Source organism: Panthera tigris, chromosome A2 (assembly GCF_018350195.1).
Source record: "Panthera tigris isolate Pti1 chromosome A2, P.tigris_Pti1_mat1.1, whole genome shotgun sequence".
NCBI lineage: Eukaryota > Metazoa > Chordata > Mammalia > Carnivora > Felidae > Panthera > Panthera tigris.
The window spans coordinates 97,627,547-97,655,071 of record NC_056661.1 but is presented as its reverse complement, the minus strand read 5'-3'; the positions used below and the strand labels follow the sequence as shown (position 1 = coordinate 97,655,071).

General features: G+C 40.4%; 1 protein-coding gene across 1 annotated transcript; it reads left to right on the top strand.

Moving 5' to 3' along the window:
* Positions 1-724: 724 nt before the first annotated feature.
* On the top strand, positions 725-27,525 carry PON3 (paraoxonase 3). The gene is made up of 9 exons (XM_007076690.3): positions 725-859; positions 2,382-2,452; positions 9,546-9,601; positions 14,846-15,011; positions 18,516-18,642; positions 22,600-22,800; positions 23,816-23,897; positions 24,150-24,278; positions 27,290-27,525. Exons 1-9 carry the CDS (start codon positions 786-788, stop codon positions 27,446-27,448), a joined length of 1,065 nt encoding a protein of 354 aa, XP_007076752.2. The 5' UTR covers positions 725-785; the 3' UTR covers positions 27,449-27,525.

The following is a 27,525-nucleotide window of genomic DNA, read 5'->3' as shown; positions in this document are numbered from 1 at the left end:
ACTCAAGACCCAGCAGAAAGAAGAATCAAGGAGTCTTTTGAAAGGCTAACTTCCCAAAGAAACTCTTTTGCCCTTCTCCACTTTGGGCATCTTCTTGTTACCGATTTACTTCTTTTCCTTCACTTCTGATGTTCTTTATCCCATCAATGATGGGGATACGGACAGTCACAAATCCACCCAGTCACAAACGGAACTGCGCACCCACCATATTCAGCATTCTGAGACAGGGCACAAAGGCCAGGAAATAAGGCCCGGTGCCCCAAACCCTGGAGAAGGGTGAGTTAAAGCTCATCGCTTCGGTATCTTCGCGTATCGCTCCGTCCAGTGTCTCGGGATCAATTCTCCGGCTCATCTTGACTTTCCGAAACGCGAAGTTTCGGCTGTGAACTCAGTTCCCCCGCCTTGCCCCGACCCTTCAGTCCGTTCGAGTTGCTGAGGGAGAATTCCGCTGCTTTTAGCAGCAAACTCCCTCTATCGTCCCGCCGAAGGGTGTGTTCTTGCCGAAGCTGCACCCCAGACTCCCTCCTGCACGTACAGCCTTGAAGACAAGAGGGAATCCCGCGAGTAAAGGTCTCCTTGGACCTCGCCCTTGGAGACGACCGTGAAACCAGGGCGGCAGGGCGTGGCGGGGCTGTGAGACCCAGACCTGGACCTGGGCCACGCGCACAGGCAGCGCACTTGAGGCGGGCGGGGCGGGCACCAGCCAGGGGGCGGGGCCTGGAACCTGCCGACCTGCCCTTCAGGAGTGCACTGAGCCGGCTTGTCACCACGGGGCCCCGGAGATCATGGGGAAGCTGGTGGTGCTGACCCTGCTTGGGGCCGTCCTGGCCCTAATAGGGGAGAGATTAGTGGCGTTTAGGTGAGTTGGCATCTTGATGGGGGTGTCCTTGGTTCTTCCTCTCCTCTTCCAAGTTTCAAGGGCTGTCCCGTGCTGTCTTGTGCTGCCTTCCTAGCAAGTAGGAATGAGCATATTTGGAACTTCACTCCTCAGTTTCACCCAGCGAACTATCCCTTGAGAAGCACTGATGTGGAGAGTGAGCTGTTTGCCTTTCCTAAAATGATAGCACAGAAACACCCCCCATTTATTTTCTGAAAGTCATGTGCCCCACCCCCCACCCCCTCTTCCAGGTTGCCCTTAGCGTTCTGCTCCTGAGAAAAACGAACTCAGTTGGAAGTGCTGGACCTGGAGGGGACTGGGCTACCAGCTGGATGTTTATGGCCCAGGCATTGCCCAAGACCAGCTAAACATTGATGAGTACTGGGATACAGAACTCATCCTAGATGAAAAACTAGCCAGACAGCAGGGAAATGAGCTGCAACCCGCAGGTGGTAACTGGCATTTTGCAAGTATTAGGACCTTTTGAAGTGGAAGATGTAGTAGTGATAGCCAGAAATATCTCAAGAAAAGTCAATATACTGGGCTAGAAAGAAATATTAGGTATGATAAGCATTTCTGAGTGTGTCTTAGGCCTCTGCTTGTCTTCACTTGTCTTTGGGTTGTTTTTATTTATTTCTTTAAGCAGAGGCTGATCTCAGAGATTCACATCAGAATCTGTTGAGAAGCCTGATGCCTTTTGTTAATACTTTCTAGTTCAGCTTGAGAGTGTTTATTGCTACATTTGTTCCCAGTGCACCCGAGTGAGAGAATCATAAAAAATAACAATTATAAGGTAGATCTAAGGTGCATTTTAAAACAAGTGACAGTAAGATAAGCTTAAGTGTGGAATCTCCTTGAGTACAATCTAATAAAAATTTCAAATTATCCCTGGTATTTAGAAGAATGGTTTACTGTGAAAACAGGAACACTACAGTGAAAAATAATTGGGCCAGTTGTTTACATTATGGTTAGTTTGATGACTTTATATACTTGCAAAATAGGTCGGCATATTTCTTTTTTAAATAATGAAGTGAAAGCAAAAGCTACAGGGTTTCGCTATTAGGAGACACTTGAGTTTTGGGAAAGCATTTTTGTGGGGAGTCAAAAGACAAGACTATAGGAGATTAAGGGGAGCCAAAGTGCAGATTTATAATAGGCAATACTTTAGCCAATTAAATAATACTATTCTGTACATTTAAAGTAATAATACTGTTCAGTTACCCATATAGTATCATTTATGGGGCAGCACAGTGTGTAGTCCATGTGTAATGGCATTTTAGTCTTTCAACAATAAGTGGGTGAGGTTAGCTGATGTAGGCACATTACCCACATAATGTCCACATTATGTAAATAAATGTAAATAAAAGGAGGTGCCTACTTACTTGTTGCATCATCCATAAATGATGAGAAACAAAGTTAATGAACAAGAAGGGGATCAGAGACCATGTTTCAACGTTGATTTTGGATGGTGTACATTGACCTCCAGTGTTTTTATCTTCTATAGACAAAGAACAAATGCATCTCGAGCAGTGGAGCCAGTAGACCTCCCAAACTGCCACCTTATTGAGGGACTTGGTATGTATGTGACAGTACATACTGTCCTGTCCCTTATTAAATGTTCCTCCTGTCCCTTCTGGGACATTTCACTCCCCTCTCTCTTTTTCTGGTACCTACCTTACTTCTTTTCTTTCTTCTTCTCTCTCCTTGGTGATATTCCTGGTTTCAAAATTTATCTGCAAGTACCATGGAATATTACTCAGTCATCAAAAAGAATGAACTCTTGCCATTGCAGCGATGTGGATGGAGCTAGAGTGTATTATGCTAAGGAAATAAGTCAGAGAAACACAAATAGCATATGATTTCACTCATGTTTGGAATTTAAGAAGCAAAAGCGATGAACATATGTGAGGGGGGAAAGAGAGAGGGAAATAAACCTTGAGAGACGCTTAACTATAGAGAAGCAAGTGAGGTTTGATGGAGGGAGGTGGGTGGGGCATAGGCTAGAGGGTGATGGGTATTCAAGAGGGCACTTGTGATGAGCGCTGGGTGTTGTACGTAACTGATGAGTCACTGAAATCTACTTCTGAAACCAACATTGCACTGTATGTTAACAAACTAGAATTTAAATAAAAACTTGAAGGAAAAAAAATCATCTGCAAGCACCAAGAGAAATATGACCTAGCCCTCACCCTCCGGAACCTCACAGCCTACTCAGGCATCTTTAAAAAACTTAATGAAAACCCCATAGGGGGCTCCCTGACTTCTCAGACTGCAGGCCTTCTTTTCCAGTCTGAAACTACTTTCTATTTTTGTCATTTCCTCCCTCCTACCCTCGGCCACAACTAGCCCTTCTTTAGACTTCTGTGTATGGTAACCCCCTCCTCAAAGGGACTCAGTTCCATATATAGCAGCCTTTGTTTTTTCCTTGTCCCTCATTGTTCCATGTGAGACGTCTTGGGCTCCACCTCCTCTGTGGCCCCACACGGGGCTGATCTTACCTACTCAACTGCTGGTTACTACTCATTACTGTTCTTTACTACGACGTTCTGCTCATTAGTACTTGTCTGCTTATTTGGGCTCCAAGTTTCCCATTCTCCCTGACACTGCTACTAGAAAAACAATGCCAGGTAGATTCTGTTCACTGTTCAGGGAATACACTTTTTCACTTTCTCACGGTTGCTCATGAAATCTTCTCCACTGATTTCTTCATCTTTGCTTGCTGAGACCCGCTGCAAATTCCTCTCCTACCTCTGAACTCCCCAGTACTCTGAAACTCTCATTCACTTATGACACCTACCACAGGCTTATTTTATGGCTAGCAGTGTTCTCTCTTTCTCTCACTAGCACACTGTAAACTCCCTAGGGTCAAGGACTGTGACTTATTTATCAGTATGTGACAGGATGACAGCATAGTTTATTTTGATATGAGTCTGTATTTTATTTTTCTTGATACATATATTTCTTTATATATGATATATTTTGACTCTCTTCCTCTCTCTCTCTCTCTCTCATATATATATATCATATAACATATATCATATATATATGAGAGAGAGAGAGAGGGAGAGAGAGGGGGAGATTGCCATTGAATTTGGTGTCTTTCGATCTTCTTCTCTGTCCCTTTTCCCCTCCAGCAGCTTCCCATATCTCCAACATATGTCTCTACTCCATTGTAGGTTCCTTTTGTTTTCATAGTTGCCTGTCAGAATCCTTCTTTCATATATATATATATATATATATATATGGAGAGAGAGAGAGAGAGAGAGAGGGAGGGAAAGGAGGGGGAGGGAGAGGTAGGGGTTTGTGTTGCCCCCTAGAAAACAGAAGGAACTGAAAACAAATTCCTTCCTGACTTTTGTTCTCAAAAATCTGAGTTCCTTCAGAAGGTTCTGATGGACAAAGGATAAGAATATGTGGATTTTTTTAAATAACAGGGATCCTTTCCCCACTGCCTGATGGCATTTTGGGAGTGGTGCCAGAAGCCCAAAGGAATAGGGACACAGTATCCTCAAGGGAGGCTGGATTCTTTGCACTGGGTGTCCCAGCCTGAGCAAAGATCATGTGCCCTTCCAGGACCTGGCAGTGGCAGAACTACGTAAATGACATGAAATGCACAGGCTTGGCAGTGAGTAATTTGGCGATGACTAGTGTAGATTAAAGGCCAGATGGACTTCCCCAAACATTCCGCTTTTTAAAAACTGGCCACCTACACTATTTGCACAACCCTGGCAGAAGACCCAGTAATGACTGAGACTGAATTTCCCTTCAGTTTAGTGGAATGTGGACTCAGGGTCAGATTTAATTGGATTTTTTAAAAAATAGGAAATGTAACATTCACTCATTTGTTTACTGTTTTGTGGAGTAATATTCATATTTATTTCACATCTATCTCTCAAAAGATATGAGCCTGCCAAATAATGTAGAAGGGTAATTAAAGTAGATGATTTCTGAAGTCTAGTCTGACTTTCAGATATATAATTCAAACAGATTTGAGAAGCTAAAACTAGGGTTAATATTGTAAGACATAGATCAATGTTCTGATTATCCAAATATTTTGAAAAGAATGGCTTAAATGGTTGGAAACTGGCTGGGAGCAGAAGAAAACAAAAGGGACTTCTTATGTCTATTGGCATATTTCCATTTTATACTTTGGAGAACTACACAAGTTTGTCAATAGGACAGTGTTGATACATATCTAAAAATAATACTGCTGCCTTATTAAAGGCCTGGTGTCTAGAAACATTCTGCTGAGTCTTTTACAAACACTTACCTCATCCTCACAACCGACCTGTAAGGTGGGTGCTCCTTCTGTCCTTGCAGATTAGGAAATTGACACACAGAAGCATGAAGTTACTTGCCCAGTGGTCTGGAACCAGCGGGTGACGGGCCTAGATTATGAGCCAGGGTGGTTTTCTTCTATGCCTTGTAGTCTTTGTTGTGTGCCACTGCCTCTCTTATCTACTGACAACACATTTGGTTACAGAAGTGTCAGAAAGTAGGATGGCAGCAGAAAACAAAATCTGAGATGCAGAAAGGTGAAATATTAATAAATAAAGCTGACCAAAACAATGCAGGCTGGATATTTAATAAAAAATAGCTAGTGAGACGACCCTCACAGGACCCAACTATTTGACGAGTGAAAAGCTTTATGAAGCAACGGAAAACCACTAAAGGATTTTAGACAGGGCTTGGTGGGCAGTAACAGAGCTGGAGGAAAATTCTGACTTACATTTTCTTCAAGATCTAGGCTTTTGTGGTTAATTTTACTGGTGGAAGAAACATTCCTTTTTTTCCCCCCCTTCCCAGTATTCTTTCTATGAAGAAAAGCTGAAAAGAGAAATATTTCTAACTTGTAGAAATCATATCCCATAGCTCCTTTTGTATTAGGTTTATCTTTTTTCCAAGTCTTCGAAGGTCAAGGATTGTTTTAACCAGGAAGTGATTTGGCTACCCTTGGCATCTAATCAAAGCTGCATTTGAAATTCAAATAGCTTTACTGGGGCTCCACCTTTGGCAGGATTATCAAGTAGATAGTCATTGAATTTGGTGTCTTTCTATCTTCCTCTCAGCCCCTTTTCCTCTCCAGCAGCTTCCCATATCTCCAACATATGTCTCTACTCCATTGTAGGTTCCTTTTGTTTTTATAGTTGCCTGTCAGATCTTCTTTCCTAGATGTGAAACAGTAATAATATTATTTGGTCACAGTGTTTTGTGTGTGACACTTTCTCAGGGTGCCTGTAGAAAATGATCAAAGGCCAAAGAAACAAAGTCATGCCAAGTAGAGGATGGACAGGTTAAAAAGCAGTAGAAACCTCTTCATAAGACTGATTTTAGACTTATCAGTGGAGTTAATGGTAGCTGTGCATAGGCTAACGAGTATGTAGGGAAGACTCGGGGGAGGGTGTCCTGGGGCCTCTTACTCCCCCAGGTGTCACTGTTGCTGAGATACACTATGTTGTCAGGCAGGTGGAGTGTAGGTGGGGGAAGTAGACAAGGAGGGGTGGGAATACTGTGCAATCAGCTGGTAATTCTTCTTCACATCTGAGTGGAGAACACCAGCATCCCTGTGCTCCAGATTAAGTAAATAAATACAAATACAACACCTCCAGAAAATACCCACTCCTATTGTAGCTGAATTATTGAGGGAGATTAGTGCTGTCATAGGAGATATGTGAAATGGCATTTGGAAGATAAAAGAACCAAACCAAAGAACACACAATTCAGGATGTCTTGTACTTAGAGATTAACACTCACCTGTCAACAGTTTAACCCAAAGACAAGACAAAGTTCAAGAAACTAACATGGTTTATCTTATTTTGTCAGTCAACCAGTTTTCATTGAGAGTTTTTATAGTGAAAAGGCAGGTATTATGTTGGGTACAAAGCTAGAGTAGTGAATGAAAACTGGTCCTTATTCCCAGGAAGCTTATTGTCTAGTAGGAAATCAACAAGTCAGCAGAAGGCTGCAGCCCAGAAGTGAAAAAAATATCATGGTGTAGGTAGTCACCGGTGACCATATTAGCACATAAAATGGGTGCTGGAACTGAGAGAGGTTGGAAAGGCTGAAGAGGTGGCCCCCATGCTCTTCTTTAGAGCCCGTGATACTCAGCCCAGGGGAAGTGAAGTGGTGTGAGAAAGATGTGGGTTGCCAAGAAGGGGCAGCAGCATGTGCTCAGGCATGCAGGTGAATGAGTCTGACACATTTCAGGAACTACTAGCAGAAGAACCGCAGCACAGCTGGTATAGCCAGTGGGAGTGGGAGTGGGAGCCATAAGAACTGCGACTGGAGCCAACATGTGGAGAATTTGGAATCCAGGCCAAGAGGTTTAAGATTTACGTTGCCAACCCTAGGAGACCTCTGCAGGGTTTTAAGCAGGACAGTAACAAGATCAACTTTGCAATTTAAGGTGATGACTGTCAGCAGTGCAGAGAATGGTAGTAGGGAAGCAAACCGACCTGTTAGAAGGCTATTAGGGAAATTCAGGGGGGATTTCTAGAGCTCAAATGATGGTGATCAGTTGGATTTGGGGAGTAAGGAAAAGAAAGCATCAAAGATAGCTCCAAGTTTCCTAATTTGTGTACTTGGGGGATGGAAGTGCCATCCACCGAAATCAAAATATAGAAAATGTAGCCTATTCAAAGGGGAAATGTCCAGATCAGTGTGGAACACATTAAATATGAGATGTGAAAAAGCCAGGTAGGAATGTCCAATATACAGGTGAATGTAGAGGTCTGGAAATTGTTGGAAAGGTTTGGGCTTGATACAGAGATTAGAGAGTCAAGGACGCCTGGGTAGAAGCTGAAGCCATGGAACTGGAGTCGACTGCACAGGTAGAACGACTACTCTGCCATGAGAAACAGCCAAGGGCAGGTACAGCCTGGAGAATATCCACATTCATAGCAGAGTTGAGAAGGAGAATAAGGCAAAAGGAAACCGAAAAGGGGTTTTCAGAGAAAAAAAAAAAGTTGGTTCAAAAATTAACCAACCTGTATGCAATATGATTTTTTAAATTGCTTTATTCAATTTGCTGGATTCTCCCAGTGTCTGTATTATTCCATGTGGAAACAGCACTAAATCTTCCAGGCCATCAAGATACCATTGATACATAAATCTTGATTAACGGGACTGTTTGGAAAATGGAAAGCTCCGATTAATTTAATTTTCAGGTTACTAGTTGGGGATTAGTTTCAGTAAATGAATATATAATTAAATCTTCCTCTGTTCTCTAGTTTTCAGTGCCCATTGCTCATTATTCTGTTGATTCAAATTTGCATTTTATTTGGCTTTGTCCCACTTTTCTTTTCCCCCCTCCCCTTTTGCTCAATTGCCTTTTGACACACTAGCAACCCATTATCCCATGTAACCATTTCTCCACATGTTCCAATTACTGTAGCTGTGTAACAAACCACCTTAAAACTGAGTGACTGACTTAAATGACAATTATTTTGCTCATGAATTTGCAATTTTAGCAGGGCTCAGTGGATACAGTTCTTTGCTCTTCTACTTGCGTCAGCTAGAGTGACTCAGAGGCTGGGAAATGAAGTTATCTGACACTTCTCTAGTATCTTCTCTACCTTGTGTCGTGTCTGTGTGGTCTCTCTTCCTCCAAACTTCTTACATTTAAGTTCAGGGTCCCCAAGGTGCGTGTTGACAGAGACAGAGACAGAGATGAGACAGAGAGAGGAGGAAAGAGAAGGGAAGGGATGGGAAGAGAAGAGAGAAGAGAGGAGAAAGAGAACGAGAACCAGGAGCATTTGTGGTTATGACTTTACCTTGTATGTCATGTGGCATCACTTCCCTCTCATTTATTTGTCAAGGGGAGAGAATTCAAACCTTACCTCCTGATGGAAAAATACGAACATCACATTTTAAGAAGGGCATGTGGCTATGATGCATATTGGTCCCACCATATTTATAAAATACCGTTTGCCACAATAGATAACCATTGCCTTTACTCTCAGTCCTGCTTGCTTGGGAGCACCTCCTATGTGGGTCTATCTCTCTATTAGAAGCCATGTGAGCCCTCTTTTCATTCTATTCATGGTCATAACTCACTTGTTATATGCTTTTTTCCATAGAAAAATGCTTGGGACCAGCTCTCAATGAGAAAGAGAGTTGACTACATTTTTTCAAATTTTTCTATATTTGTTAGTCTTTCCTAAGACCTATTGCTTTATTCCAGATAACAATTACTCAATAATTTCCCAATGTGATTGGATGATGATATATTTTTAGGCCTCAACAAATTGGAAGAGAGAAATATTTGGCTGAGAGGCCTTTAAGAGACCTTCGCAATGAGGACTTTGCAATGTTATCACTCTGTTTGTGAGATCAGTCTTCTATGGGGAACAAAACTGAATCTCTCAGGGCATATCCTAGAAGTTGTTATTCAAAGAACAAATCTAGGATATGAATTTGTTTTATAGTTATTTGCTTTTTCCTCCTGAAAATTGAGTTCTAAAAAAAGAATTTAGTATTTAGGGAATCTGACTCAGGTTTTACTGTAGAGTAGCATGCCTATGGGATTCCTGGAAGTTAATGTAGTTTCCCAAGTAAATAGTTGAAAAAGTTAAACATAGTTTCCAACAGAAGTTTAAAGTTTTGCCTGTGAGATTTTGTTTCTAAGCCTTCATTCATGCATCTTTGTGATCCTCCACTTCTTTTGCAGAAAATGGCTCTGAAGATATTGATATACTTCCTAATGGGCTGGCTTTTATCTCCAGTGTAAGTATTTTCCATGCCCCTCACGTGCTCATGTCAATAGCTATACAGACAGTACATTAATGTTGCCGACTAGAGCTGCCAGATGGACCCCTACACACTCATCCCAACTGTGGCTAAATCGGTCAACTAAAAAAGCCAAAACAGGATTCCAGTAGGCTAATCAGTATACCACAGGAGGGCCCTGGCTTGCCTGCCCCATGTGGGCAGTTCCTTATGGGCAGTTACATATTCAATAGGGGCTCAATAAATGTATATTGATTTCCATTCCAGTCCTAGATTGGTCTCCAGATTTGTCCATCCTCGCCGTATTTTGCTGGACCTCAGCTTCTGGTAGTCATCTTCTCACTAATTAGTGATCCTCTTGCTACACGTACCTGTGTTTGGAGCTCAGTAAATGTTTGCGAAGTATGTGTTAACATGTGTCAATTCAAAAGCCTGAGCATTTTGCATCTTGAGGTCCCTGTCGTTCCTTCCAACTCTTTCAAAGATAAGTAGAGAAGATCCTGTATTTTATTTCCAGTACTACCTTCACAGGTTTGGGATGATCAGGAAGCTATGTGAAGAACGATAAATAAATTAAATGCAACAAACTAAAAGGTATATGCTATGAAGATGTTGAAAATTGCCATGTATTTACTGAACTGTTGCAATTTGGAATGAGACCTAAGATTTTGAAAAAATAAACGGACGATATTTTCGATGTGAATGCTGATTGCTGGAATTACGTGTCCTAATATTCCATTTTGACCAGTACAATACTACCATATAATATGAATTTTAAAATCTGTATCTTTTTGGCTAAAAAGGGACACACATAGTAAGACTTAAAGGCCTTAATTTCTAACTTCTTAAGTATGCCTTATAAAGTCAGGGTCTCATTTGGATTCTAAATTGCTGTTCGTGGTGATATTGTTGGGGTGGGTGGGTGGGTGGGAGTGATTTTATTTCTTTGGTTTTCCTCCAAAGCCAAAGATAAAACAAAGCTTGTCTAGAAAAGCTTTCTCTTTGTTGACTTAAATTTTCTATTGTCAATTTAGATTGTTAATGTTATGCCAAATAGACTTTAAAGAATGATTATTCTACAACTGGAAGATTTCTTCTTTGCTTTTAGGAAATAATATTTGTAGTTCCAACTGTGTACCTTCTATTTTCACTGTAACTAAAAGTACTGAACTATTTCAGTGGAGAATCTAGAGATTTTCATCACAAATAATTCCTTGAGAAATGTTAACATGGAGCTTTAAGTAACAGAGCTCTTTTTTTGTAAACTAATGAATGACTCATAGGCTAAGGATGATATTTTTTACTCATTTTCAATCTTTCTGAACTTCAAGTCCCTATTCTTGGTTTTTCCTGTTGCCCATTCTTGCCATCATAGAGCATATTTGGAAGCTGCTGATTTAGAGAGAAATTCTGTGCAATAGATATTTTTAGTCTACAGAGAGGTGCCAAGCAAGCTCTTTGCTTTCTTACCTTGGGACTTGGCATTGGAATGCTTCTCTTTACCTGCTTTCCTCACACATTATGAGCCAGCTCCTAGCTCTCTGTCAGGCCTCACTATGGTGGCACTTTAATTCTGCAGGAAAGTCTTCCCTAACACTCTTTCTGGGCAACGTGCCTCTTCTATGCTCCCTCACATTCTTTGTGCTTAGTCTCTTACATACCACACTATATCTGATGTGGTCATTGGTGCTGCCGCTCCAGATTTCAAGCTCCTCGTGGCCAGGACTTTGTGCATCTGTTGCCATGCTCAGCACCTAATATGCTACCTGACATGCATGGGGTACTTGAATATTTACTGAATGCTTGTGCTGGAGAATGAGGGCAGTATAGAATTTCAATGCCAACTCAACTCACATACACATGTTGCCTGTTGGAAAAAATAAAATGTCTGCCCCTCCAGGTGATTTTCACTATTTTCAGTGGTGAATGACATTGCAAGAATGGCTTGCATTCACTTGCTACAAATTCCTACCCAACTGCCTCAAACAGAAAACAGGGTGCATACGAAGCCACTTATTGGAGGTGTTTCAATCATCATGACACTTAATCTAGATCAAGTTTTGTTTTGTTTTTTTACAATGGCCCACCCTTATTTACTTATTAAATCATTTCCATTTCTAGAACATTCAGTCTTTGAACTGGCAGTGCCCTTGTGTGTCCCTAAGCTACCCAGATGCTTGATGTTCTTCCTTGAGCTCCTCCCTGAGCAATGTTGCCTGCTGTCAAACCTTTCTTTATGGTGTGTCAGAAAGAGTGTGTGCAATTAATGATGTGAGTGACTCAGTGAATTCACTTCTCTGGGCTTAATTTTCCTCAGGTGAAAAGGGAAGAAGTAGATGTCTTTGACTTTTTTTTTTGGTCCATTGTTACCACCACCTAAGCCTCTGGGCTTGGTGGCAGTTTGACTATGGGGAAAGGGTAGGCTTGAAGATGGAATTTCATGACCTTATATTGGGGAAAACAGTGATGCTCTTCTCTGAGAATAATAGATATGGATGAGAAGAAGGATTTGAGTGGAGAATGTTGACTTTGGTTCTGACAATTTGATTTTGAACTACTCTTAGGAAGCAGTTGGAAATGCAAGCTAGAGCTCCAGAGAGAGGTTCTAGGTAAACGTGCAGATGTGAAAATAATTGGTAGAGAAGAAAGATCTGAAACCTTATGAATAAGATGTATAAGGAGAAAGTATAGAGCAAGAAGGAAAGAAGGATGGATGAGGATAGAAGGGGGAAAGGGCAGAAAGAGAAGCAGAACTTCAGTCTGGAAATCCTACTCTTGACTTTTTGACAAGGAATAAAGGGGTACATCATAGTGTCAAATGCCATAGAGATACAAATAAGGAAAAGTGGAGGAGTTATCAAAGAAGATATTTTGGAGGGCACTGGTATGACCTTTATAGAGGCATTTCTACCAACTGGTGAGAGTTGGAGCATCTCAAGGCAGGCAACAAGATCAAGTGATGTTTCTAAGAGATTTGACCATGAGGGGAAAGCAAGATAAATATGTGTTTGAAGGAAGAGTAAAACTAGAAGATTTGTTTCAAGAAAGGAGATATGAACAATTTTTCAGGCAAATGAAGGAGACACTGGTGACAAACAGGTGGCAAAATTAATAAACTTAAGAACAGATAGAGGGATACCCATTCCTTAAGAATAGTGGGATAAAGGAAGAAAAATTGATAAAATTGAAGAATTACGGAGACAGAAAGGAGGGAGTCAGAGAAAATTCATGTTGAATGGCATGTTTTGTTTTGTGTTTTTGTTTTTTTTTTCAGAGAAACAAAAGGTAATGAAATAAATTCAGAATAGAATAGAATTCAGACTAGCCCTATATAAAAGCTGGACCAGGGCAAGGGGGAGGGTGGGAGGAATTTGATAAAGAAGCAGTAAGCAAAGGGTGTGGCTTCCTTAGAAGACTGGGTGTTGATTGATGATGACAGATTCAGGGTCTGGAAGGAGAAGTTTGTGGCGAGGGCCATGAGGAGCCCTCCTCCAGCTGAGGTGACCTAAGACAAATGAAAGGGAATAGTACCCCCTCTGATGCGCTTCAGCAGTGCCATTGTTGTCTGCGGGAAAGCCAGGCTTCTGGTGAGATTTAGATGTAGAAGTACTGTTCTAAAAAAAAAAACTCGAAGATGTATGTGGGTTGTTTGCAGCTGAAGATTGACTCCCCCGGGGTGGGGGTAGGAATGAAGGGCAGCGGAAGGGTCAAGAATAGTATTATTAAAAGTACACATGTGTATGTATATACATATTTATAAGGAAGGGAGGAGCCAGGGAGACAGAGTAAGAAGGAAATCATTTAAATCGACTATAAATGGAAATGAGGGTACAAGGAAAGATATGATGTTGATATTAATATATATCAGAGTGATGGGGAAGTGATACAAGGAGGAAGTGAGCTGAGTTTTATAATTGTGGCACAAACCAACCCCAAGTTTTGACACAATGACCCGGGGTGCAGCAAAGGCCCATTATGTTCAGGATACCCAGTATTGGTTGATAACCACACATAATTGGTTCTTCCAGTAGAAAGAACCACTGTTCAAGTTACTGGAATAAAGTTTTTGCAATATTTGAAGAAAAGGATTTATATCCAAATTTTCAGATATATCTATAGGAACAAAATAGGTCAGAAATAGTCAACTTAAGAGACTGGTTCCCCATTGTGTATATAAACCACAATTTCTTTATCCATACAGAGAAAGACAGATACCATATGTTTTCACTCTTATGTGGATTCTGAGAAACTTAACAGAAACCCATGGGGGAGGGAAAGAAAAAAAAAAGAGGTTAGAGTGGGAGAGAGCCAAAGCATAAGAGACTCTTAAAAACTGAGAACAAACTGAGGGTTGATGGGGGTGGGAGGGAGGGGAGGGTGGGTGATGGGTATTGAGGAGAGCACCTTTTGGGATGAGCACTGGGTGTTGTATGGAAACCAATTTGACAATAAATTTCATATATTGAAAAAAAAAAGAGAAAAAAATGAAAAAAAAAAAAAGAGACTGGTTCCCCTATATTAATTCTTGGCTGATTTCAATATTTGGCACTAGATAAAATAATGGATGGGGGCAATATAATGAAAGCATACACCCCTTCCCTCTGCTTTGAAGAAGGTTAGTTGCAGGTTATCAGGACTGGAGAGGATCTTAGCAATCATACACTTTAGCTTTCTTATTTAATAAATGAGGAACCAGAGGCATAGGCAGGCCAAGGGACTAACACAAAGTAACCCAGGCTAGTGTCTTACGTTATACTTTTTGTTTTTTTAATGTTTATTTATTTTTGAGAAAGAGACACAGTGTGAGCAGGGGAGGGGCAGAGAGGAAGGGAGACACAGAATCCAAAACAGGCTCCAGGCTCTGAGCTATCAGTGCAGAGTCCAACGGGCTTGAACTCACAAGCCACAAGATCGTGACCTGAGCCAAAGCCAGACGCTCAACTGACTGAGCCACCCTGGCGCCCCATTGCATTATACTTTTTGGTTTAACCCTTTGTCTCTATGTTAATAATTGAATATGGATTCTTCCCCTTTCCTATTCCCATTCCCAATGGCCTAGATGACATTGGTAGTCTCTCAGATCAGATAATGGAAACAGCTGATTGGAGTGAAAAATCCCAGAAACCTAGAAGAAATTTACAGCTTTGAATATTTTTGTTAGGCTTTGAGATTTTCACTTCTACATGAAAATATTGTGAAATGTATATATATATGCTTACTTATTTTATATTTTTGTTACAGGGATTAAAATATCCAGGCATGCCAAACTTTGCACCAGATGAGCCAGGACAGATTTTCTTGATGGATCTGAATGAGCAAAACCCAAGGGTCCAGGCACTAAACATCAGTGATGGTTTTGACAAAGCATCATTTAATCCACACGGAATCAGTACTTTCATCGACAAAGGTAAAGCCTGAATGCTTAAAAATAAGGGGAAATGAGGGAAATACAAGCTACTCAACCTCAATGACTCAACATAGAGGTGAAAGGAGGGAAAATTCTATTTTACCATGAAGATATATACTTGCAAGATAATAAATGTGTATCAAACATTTTTAACACTGCATTAAAGAAGGGTGACTAGAAGGTGGTCATTCCTTCTTCCTCTTATCTCCTTCTCTTTTCATTTGACCTTCAAAACCAGTTTAGAGATTGTTCTAAAAAATCTAATGTATAAACTAAAGGCTCTTTGAAAATAATTGTGTGACATTAGAAAACATAACATGAAAGAAAACAAGAGATACAACAGATAGAATCAAAATTAAAAGCTTTCTGCTTCAGCGGCACCCGAGTGGCTCAGTTTATTGAGCATCCGACGTTGGCTCAGGTCATGATCTCACACTTGTGGGTTCGAGCCCCACATTGGGCTCTCCACTGATGTCTCAGAGCCTGGAGCCTGCTTTGGATTTTGTCTCCCTCTCTCTCTGCCCCTCCCCCGCTCACACTCTCTCTCTCTCAAAATAAATAAGCATAATAATAAAAAAAAATTTTTAAGAGCTTTCTGCTTCAAAAGACACCATGAAGGAAGCAAAGAAACAGCCCAAAGAATGAAAGAAAATATTTGCAAATCATATATCTGATAATAGACATGTATCCAGAATATAGAAATCATTCCTACAATTCGACAACAAAGACACCCCAATTAAAAAATGGACCAAGGATCTTAGTAGACATCTCCAAATAGATATTCAAATGATCAATGAACACATGAAAATTTATGTGTTTAGTGTCCTTAGTCAAGAAGGAAATGGAAATCAAAACCATAATTAGATACCACTTCATTCCCACTAGGATGGTTCTAATGATTATAAAAAAAGCAATCAATGACAAATGTTGGCAAAGATGTGGAGAAATTGGAACCTTCACCTCACACTTCGTTGGTAGTATTAGAAAATGGTACAGCTATTTCTGAAAGCAGTTTGGCAGTTCCCTAAAATGTTAAACATAGAGTTATCATAGGATCCCCAAACTCCACTGGTTGGTATATACCCAAGAGAATTGAAAATATAGGTCCACACAAAAACTTACACACAAATTTTCATAGCAGCATTATTCCTAATACCCAAAAGGTGAAAATAACCCAAATTCTCATCAAGTGATGATGAATGCATATACAATAGGACATTATTTGGCAATAAAAAGAAATGAAGTCCTGATGCATGCAATGCTTGCAAACATTATCCTAAGTGAAAGAATTCAGTCGCTAAAGACCACATATTGTATGATTCCATTTATAGCAAGCCTGCAAAATTGACAAATTCATAGAGACAAAAAGTAGATTAGTGGTTGGCAGGGGCTAGGGGCAGGGTGGGAATGGGCAATGACAGCTAATGGGTATGGACTTTCTTTTTGGGGTGATGAAAATGGTCTGGAGATAGATAGTGGTTAAAATTGCACAACTCCATGAATATACTGAAAACCACTAACTTGTACGTTTTAAAAGTGTGAGCTTAGAGATCCCTGGGTGACTCAGTTGGTTAAGTGTCCAACTTCAGCTCAGGTCATGATCTCATCGTCAGTGAGTCCGAGCTCCGTGTCGGGCTCTGTGCTGATAGCTCAGAGCCTGGAGCCTACTTCAGATTCTGTGTCTCCCTCTCTCTCTGCCCCAACCCCCTCTCAAAAAATAAAATAAAAACATTAAAAATTTTTTTAATTAAAAAAAGTGCAAGTTTAGTGATAAAGTGAATTATATCTCAAAAAAGCTGTTATAAAAAATGAAAGTTATTAATACATTGCATATGCTTTAAAATAACAGTTGCTCATGTTATTATTACTTGTTCATAGTTTATAATTCCAGACTAATTTAATGTGTAAATGTTTGTGGGCGCATAGGGCAAGTAGAGAACAAAAACGGTGGTCTTATTTCTAATCCTGTGTCTTTTACTTGGGTGAAATTAGGGCTCCAGCCTCTATTGAAATTATTTAGGTGACCATTTTTTTTTGCTCGACCTCTATCTAGACACCATCATTGGAGAAAGTATAATGAGTGACCAGATTAACTTGGAGCTATTTTATTGCATAGGATAGTGTTGGATCTTTTGTTGTTGTTGTAGTTGTTGTTGTTTTGTTTATTTGTTTTAGGCGTGAGAAGTATGGGTTGGTTTTTTGGTTTGGTTTGGTTTTTGTTTTTTGAGATGGAACCAGTTTACAGATCCACCCTCAAGCATTTAATCAGACTTTCTGGAGCCGAATATATTATGATTGCAATGTTATTTGTTACCTCCTTTAATTGTACGTTTAGTTAATAAGGGCAAAACATTATACATAAATTGGAATGGAATGAGAAGACAAAAAAATCAAAACTATTCTGACCAAGCATCTCTTATATGGAAGGAGGGGTCCAATAGAGGCCTAAAGAAGGTATAAAACCAGAGCAGTGCATACAATGTTCCTGCTGTATCTGGCAAGAGTGTGTGGCTGAAGGGTCATGTGGGAGCTAAAATCCAACTGGGGGTCTGCTTGCAAAGCCTCAGGCCCCAGAAAGAGCTGGGTCAGACTAAAAGAATGATCCATCTGTGAGGGAGCACCTTTCCTTAATTTGGGTAAAGGTACCTGTGTGTTTCAGGGACCATGCGTATAAGCTCTGCGTCTCAGGGCTTGGGCTCACTCTACTGCATGGTTGGAAACCCCATCAAGAAAGGAATAGGGGAGATGAACACAGATCAAGGTCTGAAATGGGAGGATGGGACCAGGCTGTTTCAAACTCCAGTGCTCATCTTACCTAGAACTTCTGTCAAGTCAGAAAACGGTGTTTTGAGAAAACAGATTCCCACCCTCAGTCTTGTTCACAGCAGTTCATTTTTCACTATGAAAACAGGTGAACATTCTCAGGGTCGGTGATGTCTAGAATTGATGTGCCAGTTTTTTCTTGAATTCATTTTCACATTCCATATCCATTGGGCTCACTAAATATCGTTACTGCAAACTTAGGTAGTTGACTTGTGTCAGTTTATACTCTAGCTGGGACATGTTGCTTGTTTTAAGATATTTACTCAGCCCCGACATTTCTTGAGTGTGTGTTGCAATGTAGGCATTTCTCACAGAAAAGAGACTCACTTCTCTTGTTGAAGGGCCACCCTGGGAAACCACATCCGTTTATGTACCATTGTAGTTCTGTGTCTTCCTGTTGCAGAAGGTATGGAGGTACGGCTGAGGAGACCACTGAGAAAAGTTTTCCCTTGGCTCTGCCACTTGGTGGTGGTGAAATTGTGCATGAGTTATTCACCTCCTGAGCCTCAGTTTTCTCAGTAAAATGGAGATTCTGGCATTTGACCTGTCAGGTGTACTGTGGGGATCAAATGCAAGGTGTGTAAGAAAAGTGCTTGAACATGACCAAATTCTATACCAAGTCTAATTAATAGTTGCAACAGAAGTAAACTTCTTGGAGATTATTCCTTTTTTCCACTTTAGACCATACCGTGTATCTTTATGTTGTGAATCACCCCCACATGAAGTCCACGGTGGAGAAATTTAAATTTGAGGAACAACAACGTTCTCTTGTACACCTGAAAACTATAAAACATGAACTTCTCACAAGGTATGGAATTAAAGTATTTTGCACTTCTATTTATTTTTGCACCTCTACTGTGTGCTTTGTTTTCTTTGGTTCAGCAGGCTTAAACTTTTGTTTTGTAGCATTTTTTCCTAAGGCTTTCAAGAGGTTCCTATGGTGACACTGCCCGGCACCTCACTAGAAATTGCCGTATTCAGTGTTGGATATCTTTATATTTTCCAACTTTGTGAAAGCATTTTAATCCTATAAAGGTGCTCAATTAGATTCGCAGCTCTAATTCCATCCTCCATACCACAACAATGCAATACCTACTATTGGGCTTTCTTTAAACACCTACACCTTTTTCTAGTTGTCCCTGTAGGTTGTATTGTGAGAGCCACACCCACTGGGTGTTATAACCAGCTTCCAGATGGGCCGTTCCTTTGTTCAATAAAAGCTTTAGAGCAGAATTTGAAAAAAGCCTGTGGGCACATATAAAAATACACATTTATTAAGCATTGACTATGTGCTGGGCACTGTACCAAATACTTCATTTTATTCTCACAACAGCCTTTAGTAATAGGTATGAGTAAACTGGGACTTATGAGGTTTCAAGTTAAGTAACTTGCTCAAGTTGCATAATTTGTAAGTTGCAGAACCAGGTGTAAACCTAGATCCATCTAAATTCAAAGCCAGACTCTCAGTCACAGTGGTGAAAATCCTTTTTACCATGTTGAGAAAAAAATAAGTTAAGTTTTTTAGTGGGTAGTTTGCCTATTCCAAGGCTGTAACAAACAATGAAGAATTTGTCTTTTATAAAATGGACTCAACACTGAAAGACTAGTTCCCAGACAGGTTAATCTTGTCTTGAGATAGAAGGATAGGGAAAGAAAAGGAAGGTCACCTTCTGTGCTTTGCTCTCTTTCTTAAAATTACATACCAATGTCTCCCTGTAGAATTTGGGGGTGACAAAAGCAGAGGGCAGAAGAAGTAAGAGAAGTTGGGGTCACTGCACTCTTGCCAGAAGACATTGTATGGGGTTATGAGGCCCAATGGGGACAAGGACTGCCACAGGCTGCCTGAGAAACAGTGGACAAATCTCTCAGCTATGCTTCAGTTTCCTCAGTGAAGTGGGAGTTCTCTCACTGGCCTGACTTACCTAACTGGTGATTTTGAGAATCAAATGCAATAACATATGACCTCACTGAACGAGTTCTTTTCAGTGAAGGTACAGCCTGAAGGAAAACCTAATACACAACTACTTTATTAGAAAGTTAGCGTTCCAGGGGCGCCTCGGTGGCTCAGTCAGTTAAGCGTCCAACTCTGGTCACGATCTCATGGTTTGTGGGTTGGAGCTCCACGTCGGTCTCTGTGCTGATGGGTCAGAGCCTGGAGCCTGCTTCAGATTCTGTGTCTCCCTCTTTCTCTGCTCCTCCCCTGTTCATGCTCTGTCTCTCCATCTCTCTCAAAGGTAAATATTAAAAAAGAATCAAAAAAGAAAGGAAGGGAGGAAGGAAGGGAAGAAGGAAGGAAGGAAGGAAGGAAGGAAATAAATTACTGTTCCAGGACACAGAAGTGAGATACCAGCCTTATGTAGGGAGATGCGAATGTTATGGGTTGAATTGTGAGGAACTTGACAAGATATGCTGAAATTTTAACCCCCTGACATTTCAGAACATGACTTTATTTGGAAGTAAGATTGTTGCAGATGAAATCAGTTAATATGAGGTTATATTAAAGTAGGGTGTGTCCTTAATCCAACATGACTGGTGTCCTTATAAGAAGACAGACAGGGAGAATGCATGTGGGGTGGAGAATGAGATTGAAGTGAAGCATCTACAAGCTACGGAGTGCCGGGGGGCCTACTAGAAGCTAGAAGAGGCAGGGATGGATCTTCCCATAGAATCCTCAGAAGGAGCATGGCCCTGTCAACACCTTGATTTCAGACATCTTGCTGCCAGAACTTCGAGACAGTTCTACTGTCTAACACCACCTACTCTGTGGCACTGTGTCACAGCAGCCCCAGGAAATGCACACAAGGGAGAGGCTATAGCAAGTGTGTTATCAAGCCAGCCACACTGCTAAGGCAACTCACTGCTAGAAATCATGGCATTGTCCTCCAGTAAACAACATAAGCCTCATTTCAGGACAAGCTGGCAAAGATAAGAAAGGGAGAAGAGTTTACTCAGCAGTTCCTTCTCCTGCTAGTAAAAAAGGAGTTCACTCTTGCACATCCCTGGTTGTGGAATGTGCAAGTCAAGTCTGGCGATATCCTGTGCTTTGACATCAACACAGAGAGGCCCGGAAGTAGGAGCCTGAGGCCCATAACAGACACCAGCTAAGGCAGTATAAGACTGCACTGTGGGAAATGCGTCAGGACCATGCAGAAATGGTGGAAATAGTGCCAGGTAGAACCGGACAGGTGAAGCTTTGAGGACCTAAAGAGGATTTTTAAGAGGTGCCCTGATACACAATATTTACCAAACATTTCAAGGGGTAGAAAGGGTACTATGGAAACAAATTGTCAGAAGGTCTAATTTAATCTCTGGTGCCACCCAATACTTTCTGGAGGAAAGAATGCTTAAGCTGAGGACCAAAAGATGAATAGCCTGATGACTTTGGTAAAGTCATTGTACATTAACACCTGATAGTATTTATTTTTTTAAGGGTTGTTTTTTCTTTTGAGACAGAGAGAGAGAGAGAAAGAGAGAGAACATGAGTGGGGGAGGGGCAGAGAGAGAGAGGGAAAGAGAGAGAATCCCAAGCAGGCTCCATGCCGTCAGTGTAGAGCTCAATGCGGGATCAGTCTAACAAAACATGAGATCATGACCTGAGCCAAAATTAAGAGTCGCATGCTCAATGGACTGAGCCACCCAGGAGGCCCTTAAAGTATTTCCTGAGTCATCTAAAACAGTTTTATAAATTTAATATAAAAATATTTACACTTTTTTTTTTACAGTTTTTTCAACTCACTGTCTCTTTTTTACTTTTCCAAGATGTAAATGGCTTTATTGCTCTTTACTCTTGTAAGAGTGTGACTTATTGCATTTTTAGAAGTTTTAATGATAGGGAAGGACATAAACAAGAAGGAATAGTGCTCACAACCCCAATATAAAGAGCAGGATGGACTGGGTTATGTTACAATAAGAGAAAAGGAAAAACTTTAACATTTTTAGTGGCTCAAAACCACAAATTTTGTCTTGTTTTCTTATTCAGGCTACATACCCATGTAAGTGATTTAAGGACTCAATTTTATATTGTCCTCATGCAGGGCCATACTTTCAATTATCAGAAAAGTTGCTGGTTACTGTCAAAGAGTAAGGGAAGCATGGCGGATCATGCACTGGCTCTTAAAGTCTTACGTCTGGAAGCCACACACATCATTTCATTTCACTGGCCAAAAGCAAGTCGCATGGCTGAGCCAGACATCCAGGGCATGGAGAAGCCTAATTCTAGAAGAAAGAGAACCAGAACTATTGGTGAACTGCACTATGACCAGCACAAATAACCATTATTAACATTTACGAGTCAACAATTTGGAATTGAGGTTTATTTGTATATTTATTTGTTTTTGCTGGCTTCTGTGGAAGGAAAGATTGAAAAAATAATAAACGACTACAAGAAAACCCATCAGGTACAATTAAAATCATTTACTTTGTGTGGAATTTTTTTAATGTTTATATATTTTTGAGAGAGAGCACGAGCAGGGAAGGGGCAGAGAGAGAGGGAGACAGAATCCAAAGCAGGCTCCACACGATCAGCGCAAAGCCCGGTGTGGGACTTGAACCCACAAACCATGAGATCATGACCTGGGCTGAAGTCAGAAGCTCAACTGACTGAGCCACCCAGGTGCCCCTGGAATTTTTTAATCCAGACTACTTCATGTATACTTTTTCAAACTGATGAACATAATTGTCTTGGAGATTTAGCAATTTTGACCACAATCAAAATCTTTAAACACTCCATTGGTTTTGCCCTTTCTCTTTTTTTTTTTCACTTTAGCGTGAATGACATTGTGGTTCTTGGGCCAGAACAGTTCTATGCCACCAGAGATCACTATTTTACCAACTTCTTCTTGGTACTATTAGAGATGATCATGGATCTTCGCTGGACTGATGTTCTTTTCTACAGTCCAAGAGAGGTCAAAGTGGTAGCCAAAGGATTTAGTTCTGCCAATGGGATCACAGTCTCACTAGACAAAAAGTAAGCTTTTATAATTTTTCAACACTTTGCTCTTGACATTTTAGTGGACTCCTTCCTTTAAGTGGTGGTTATTTCCTTAGGCTTAAGCAGTCAATATAAATGTGGACAGATCAGGTGTGGCCAGGGTTCACACTCTTATGTGTGATCATAAGCATACCATACACCCTCTTGCATGCCAGACTTCCCCCAGTGAATTGATATAAGGTTCTTATTCCAAATTTTCATGTGACTCTAGAAACACAGTTACTTAACACACTTAAAAAGAGAATAAATGCACAATATCTCTGCCCTTTATGAGAGTAATGGTGTTTAATCACCACACTAAGTTGAGTTATCCAAAAGTTCTTTTCAGAGCTCACTTGACTTAGATTGGGCATTTCGAGTGCATAAATTTCAGATTTACCGACATACTACAGCAGACTTTTTTATAGGAAAATACAATTTTATTTTATTTTAATTTATAAGAAAATACAAATTTATGAAATTTTCTGAGAAACTCTTAAAGTGTTTTAAAATGGAAGGGTTTTTTTTTTTTAAAGAAAAGTTCTCATGAATATTAATATGTAAACTTGAGATAATAGAGACAATCCCTATAGAAAACAATTCTAAGTGTTCTCTCTCTTTTTAAAAAGATTGTGATTGAATTTCATGGTCATCTGATACTTCTTTTCAAGCACTAGTTTTTGGAAACATAGACTCTTTTGGCCTCTTACAGGTCTACTTACCTCCATCCAACTTAAGGAATAAATTGTGACTCATAAGTAACGAGACTGAGCCTGTAGGTCATCTAGAAACACCAAGTTCATTACTTTATAGTCATCATCTCATATTCAAAGCTTTTAAACTCTTGAAGAATATTAAAAGTAATACTCTGTTATCTTCTTGTACTATGGTTTGGGAAGACATTGCAGTGGCACTTGGGATTGTTGTGAATTTTTATGCCTCTTCCCCAAAGTAAAATTAATGTTATCTCTCATTATTACTTGCTTACATGTGAATGTTATTTACTTCAAAGGTATATCTATGTAGCTGATGTATTGGCTCAGAACGTTCATGTACTGAATAAGCATCGTAACTGGGATTTAACTCAAGTGAAGGTAAAAGTACCTTTGGCTTGCCCACACAACATGACCTCTTATATTAGCTCCCATGCCTGACCTAGGAATGTGCTCCTTGAAAGGAGGACACATGACTATTTTGGAAGAACCATCAGTGCGTTTGTGCTTGCCCTTCTAAAATTTAGTAGCAAGGGCCCTTAACAAGATCTGTTTCAGAAGGAGCTGGTGGGAGGGAGGAGAGGTAAATAAGAAAATTGAAACAATGTCTTTATACTTCCTCTTTGTTGGAAGGTAATACAGTTGGGCACTTTAGTGGATAACTTAACTGTGGATCCTAACACGGGAGATATTTTGGCAGGATGCCATCCTAATGCCATGAAGCTGCTGATCTATAACTCTGAGGATCCTCCAGGGTCAGAAGTAAGTTCCTATTCTTCTCTGAGCTCACAGGCAAAGCTTCAAGAACAATTTGTTGAGGTGACTTAGGGGAATTTAGTGGGTCACATGTGATGTTCCAGAACTGAACAAGTTCTACATATGGGAAAAGCAGAGATTTGGGCAGGATGGGGAGATATGGCCCATTAACCCTTTCAGGTCTCCTGGTGCCAATTTAACATCAGTGCTAGACAACATTTCCCATCCTTACAAGGGCTGTAGTTGCTATCAGGAAGAATAGGTAAGAACGAGCTTGATTATTCACATAGACCTAGATTGCATATCATATGTCCAATCAGGATATAGGCTCTGACATATATAATATGATTTCACTCATATGTGGAATTTAAGCAACAAAACAGATGAACATAGGAGAAGGGAAGGAAAAATAAGATAAAAACAGAGAGGGAGGCAAACTGTAAGAGACTCTAAAATACAGACAGCAAACTTGAGGGTTGCTGGAAGGGTGTTGGGTGGGGGGATGGGGTTGGGTGTTGGGATGAGTGATGGCCATTAAGGAAGGCACTTGTTGGGATGAGCACTGGGTGTTATATGTAAGTGATGAATCACCGGGTTCTACTCCCGAAACCATTATCACACTCTATGTTTACTAACTTGGATTTAAATAAATATTAAAAAAAAAAGGATATAGGAACTGAGTAGAGCCTGAAATTAGGAAAAGGGAGAGTCCTATATGGAACCATCTTCTTTCACACTACCTACTATGAAACTCAAATGGAAGGATTTAAATGACTGTGGCCTCAAAACAAAATTAGTTTTTGCCAGCAGGTTCTAACATATATGATAGTGTTGAAGAATGTCTCATTTTAAAGATGTTATTTCTGTTATTTAAAATCTTTTCTGGGGCGCCTGGGTGGCTCAGTCGGTTGAGTGTCCGGCTTCAGCTCAGGTCATGATCTCACAGTCTGTGAGTTCGAGCCCCGCGTCAGGCTCTGTGCTGACAGCTCAGAGCCTGGAGCCTGCTGTGGATTCTGTGTCTCCCTCTCTCTCTGCCCCTCCCCTGCTCATGCTCTGTCTCTCTCTGTCTCAAAAATGAATAAAAAACATTAAAAAAAATCTTTTCTAAAACACTAGCATAGACCATTGAATTTTATATGGCATGAAAAACAATAGCAGCATTTTCTATAGAACTGAGTTTAAGAATAGCACATCTCTAGTAAATCCAATATAGGGATAAATTCTTGGCACACATACTCTGAGAGATTTATTCACAAAAATTTATTGAGCACTTATAATGGGTCAGACTTTGTTCTAATGTTTGGGATGTATCAGAAAACAAAATATGCAAAGATTTCTACTCTTTGGCGGGGGGATAGCCAATTAACAATGAGCATAAGAAATAAGTAAATTACACAGTTAGTTTGAAGGTGGTAAGTTCTATGGAGAAAAATGTATAACAGAGTAAAGGGAATCAGGATTTCTGTAAACAGGGGGGTGGGCAGTCCTATTATTAAATACAGAAATCAGGGTAGGCCTCATTGAGAAGGTAAGGTTTGGGGAGTTGGGAAATAGAGACTCAAACCCTAGCCTGCTAATTGGCCCTGGTAATATATACTTAATTCCTCCAAAGTGATACATATTACTTTTCTACACACACCCAACAATGTCTGCTTTAAGACAATAAAAATATGATCCATAACATGATTTTAAATTGTTTGAGATCTCTCTCATGTCTCTATTTTCAAGTTTATCGTTTGTTTATTTAAAAAAATTTTTATGTTTATTTTTGAGAGACAGAGATAGAGCATGAGTGGGGGAGGGACCAAGAGAGAGGGAGACACAGAATCCTAATCAGGCTCCAGGCTCTGAGCTGTCAGCACAGAGCCTGACACAGGGCTCGAACTCACGAACCGTGAACTCACCAACCCTGATAAGACTTCTTTCTTCACAATGACACCCTTTACTTGTAGTTGAGACTAATGTTTTCTACATGAGTTCCAAGTTTGAGTATTTTCATGCAACAAACCTGAGTGAAGTTATAGGATCTGCCCTAAGATGAAAAAGCAAAACTCAACTAAACTCTATTCTAAGAAGTGTCGATATATATTCATGACTCATGAATTTCTAATTGGTTGCCTTTAATTCCTATCGTGTCCTGTTTGAGTGAACTTCTTCATCCAAGCTATTTAGAAAACTGGGCACTTACATGTTTACTGATTAGCAAACTAAAGTGTGTTAATCTTGAGGATCAATAACAGTAGTAGGCAGGGATATGTCAGATTGAATTCCAAAGTATGCATTTTTTCTGCTTCCTGGCCACTTTATAGATGTGAGGGGAGCCCCCGCTGTGACAACTATTATCCTACTGGTTATGAGGTTGGGTTGGCTTGCTACCTGGGTGTCCATCATTTTGTCCTGTGTTTCCCACCCCGTACAGTAGGCTTAGTCAAGGGCCAGACCCTTCCCATAGAGGAACACTATTCACTCAAGAATTAGATAAGAGTGGGGTGCCTGGGTGGTTCAGTCTGTTAAGCGTGCGACTACTCTTGGCTTTGGCTCAAGTCATGATCACACACTTTGTGAGTTTGAGCCCTGTGTCAGGCTCTGCATGGACAGTGCAGAGTCTGCTTGGGATTCTCTCTCTCCCTCTCTCTGCCCCTCCCTGGCTTACTCTCTCTCTCTCTCTCTCTCTCTGTCTCTCAAAAAATAAATAAACATTTCGAAAAAATTTTTTTAAGGAATTACATAATAGCACTCACTGGATCTCAACTTGTTCCTTTAAAGAACTATCAAAATTAACTAAACCACCTTGTTTGGGATTTTGGCTAATGTCAGATAACCAACCAGTCCACTTGACTGTGTAGATATAATTAGAACATTAACACTTTCATCAGAATAAGAAAAAAATAATTGCACACAAATTTTAGTCTATTGATTTCTGGGAAATATATTAGTCCTGAAGTATTTGAGAAGGAACATGTCACTGGCAGCTGTTTTCTCATATAGCATACTGACAAATATTCTTTTCTTGACAGGTGCTTCGCATCCAGGATGTTTTGTCTGAGAAGCCCAAAATAAGCACCACGTATGCCAATAATGGCTCTGTGCTTCAGGGAAGCTCTGTGGCTTCTGTGTACCATGGGAAACTTCTCATAGGCACCGTATTTCACAAAGCTTTGTACTGTTTGTTCTAGACTCTAGACATCCCAAAAAGTCTTGTCAACCAACGAAAGACAAAACTGCAAGCTGCAAAATAAAATAAATGTGTTTA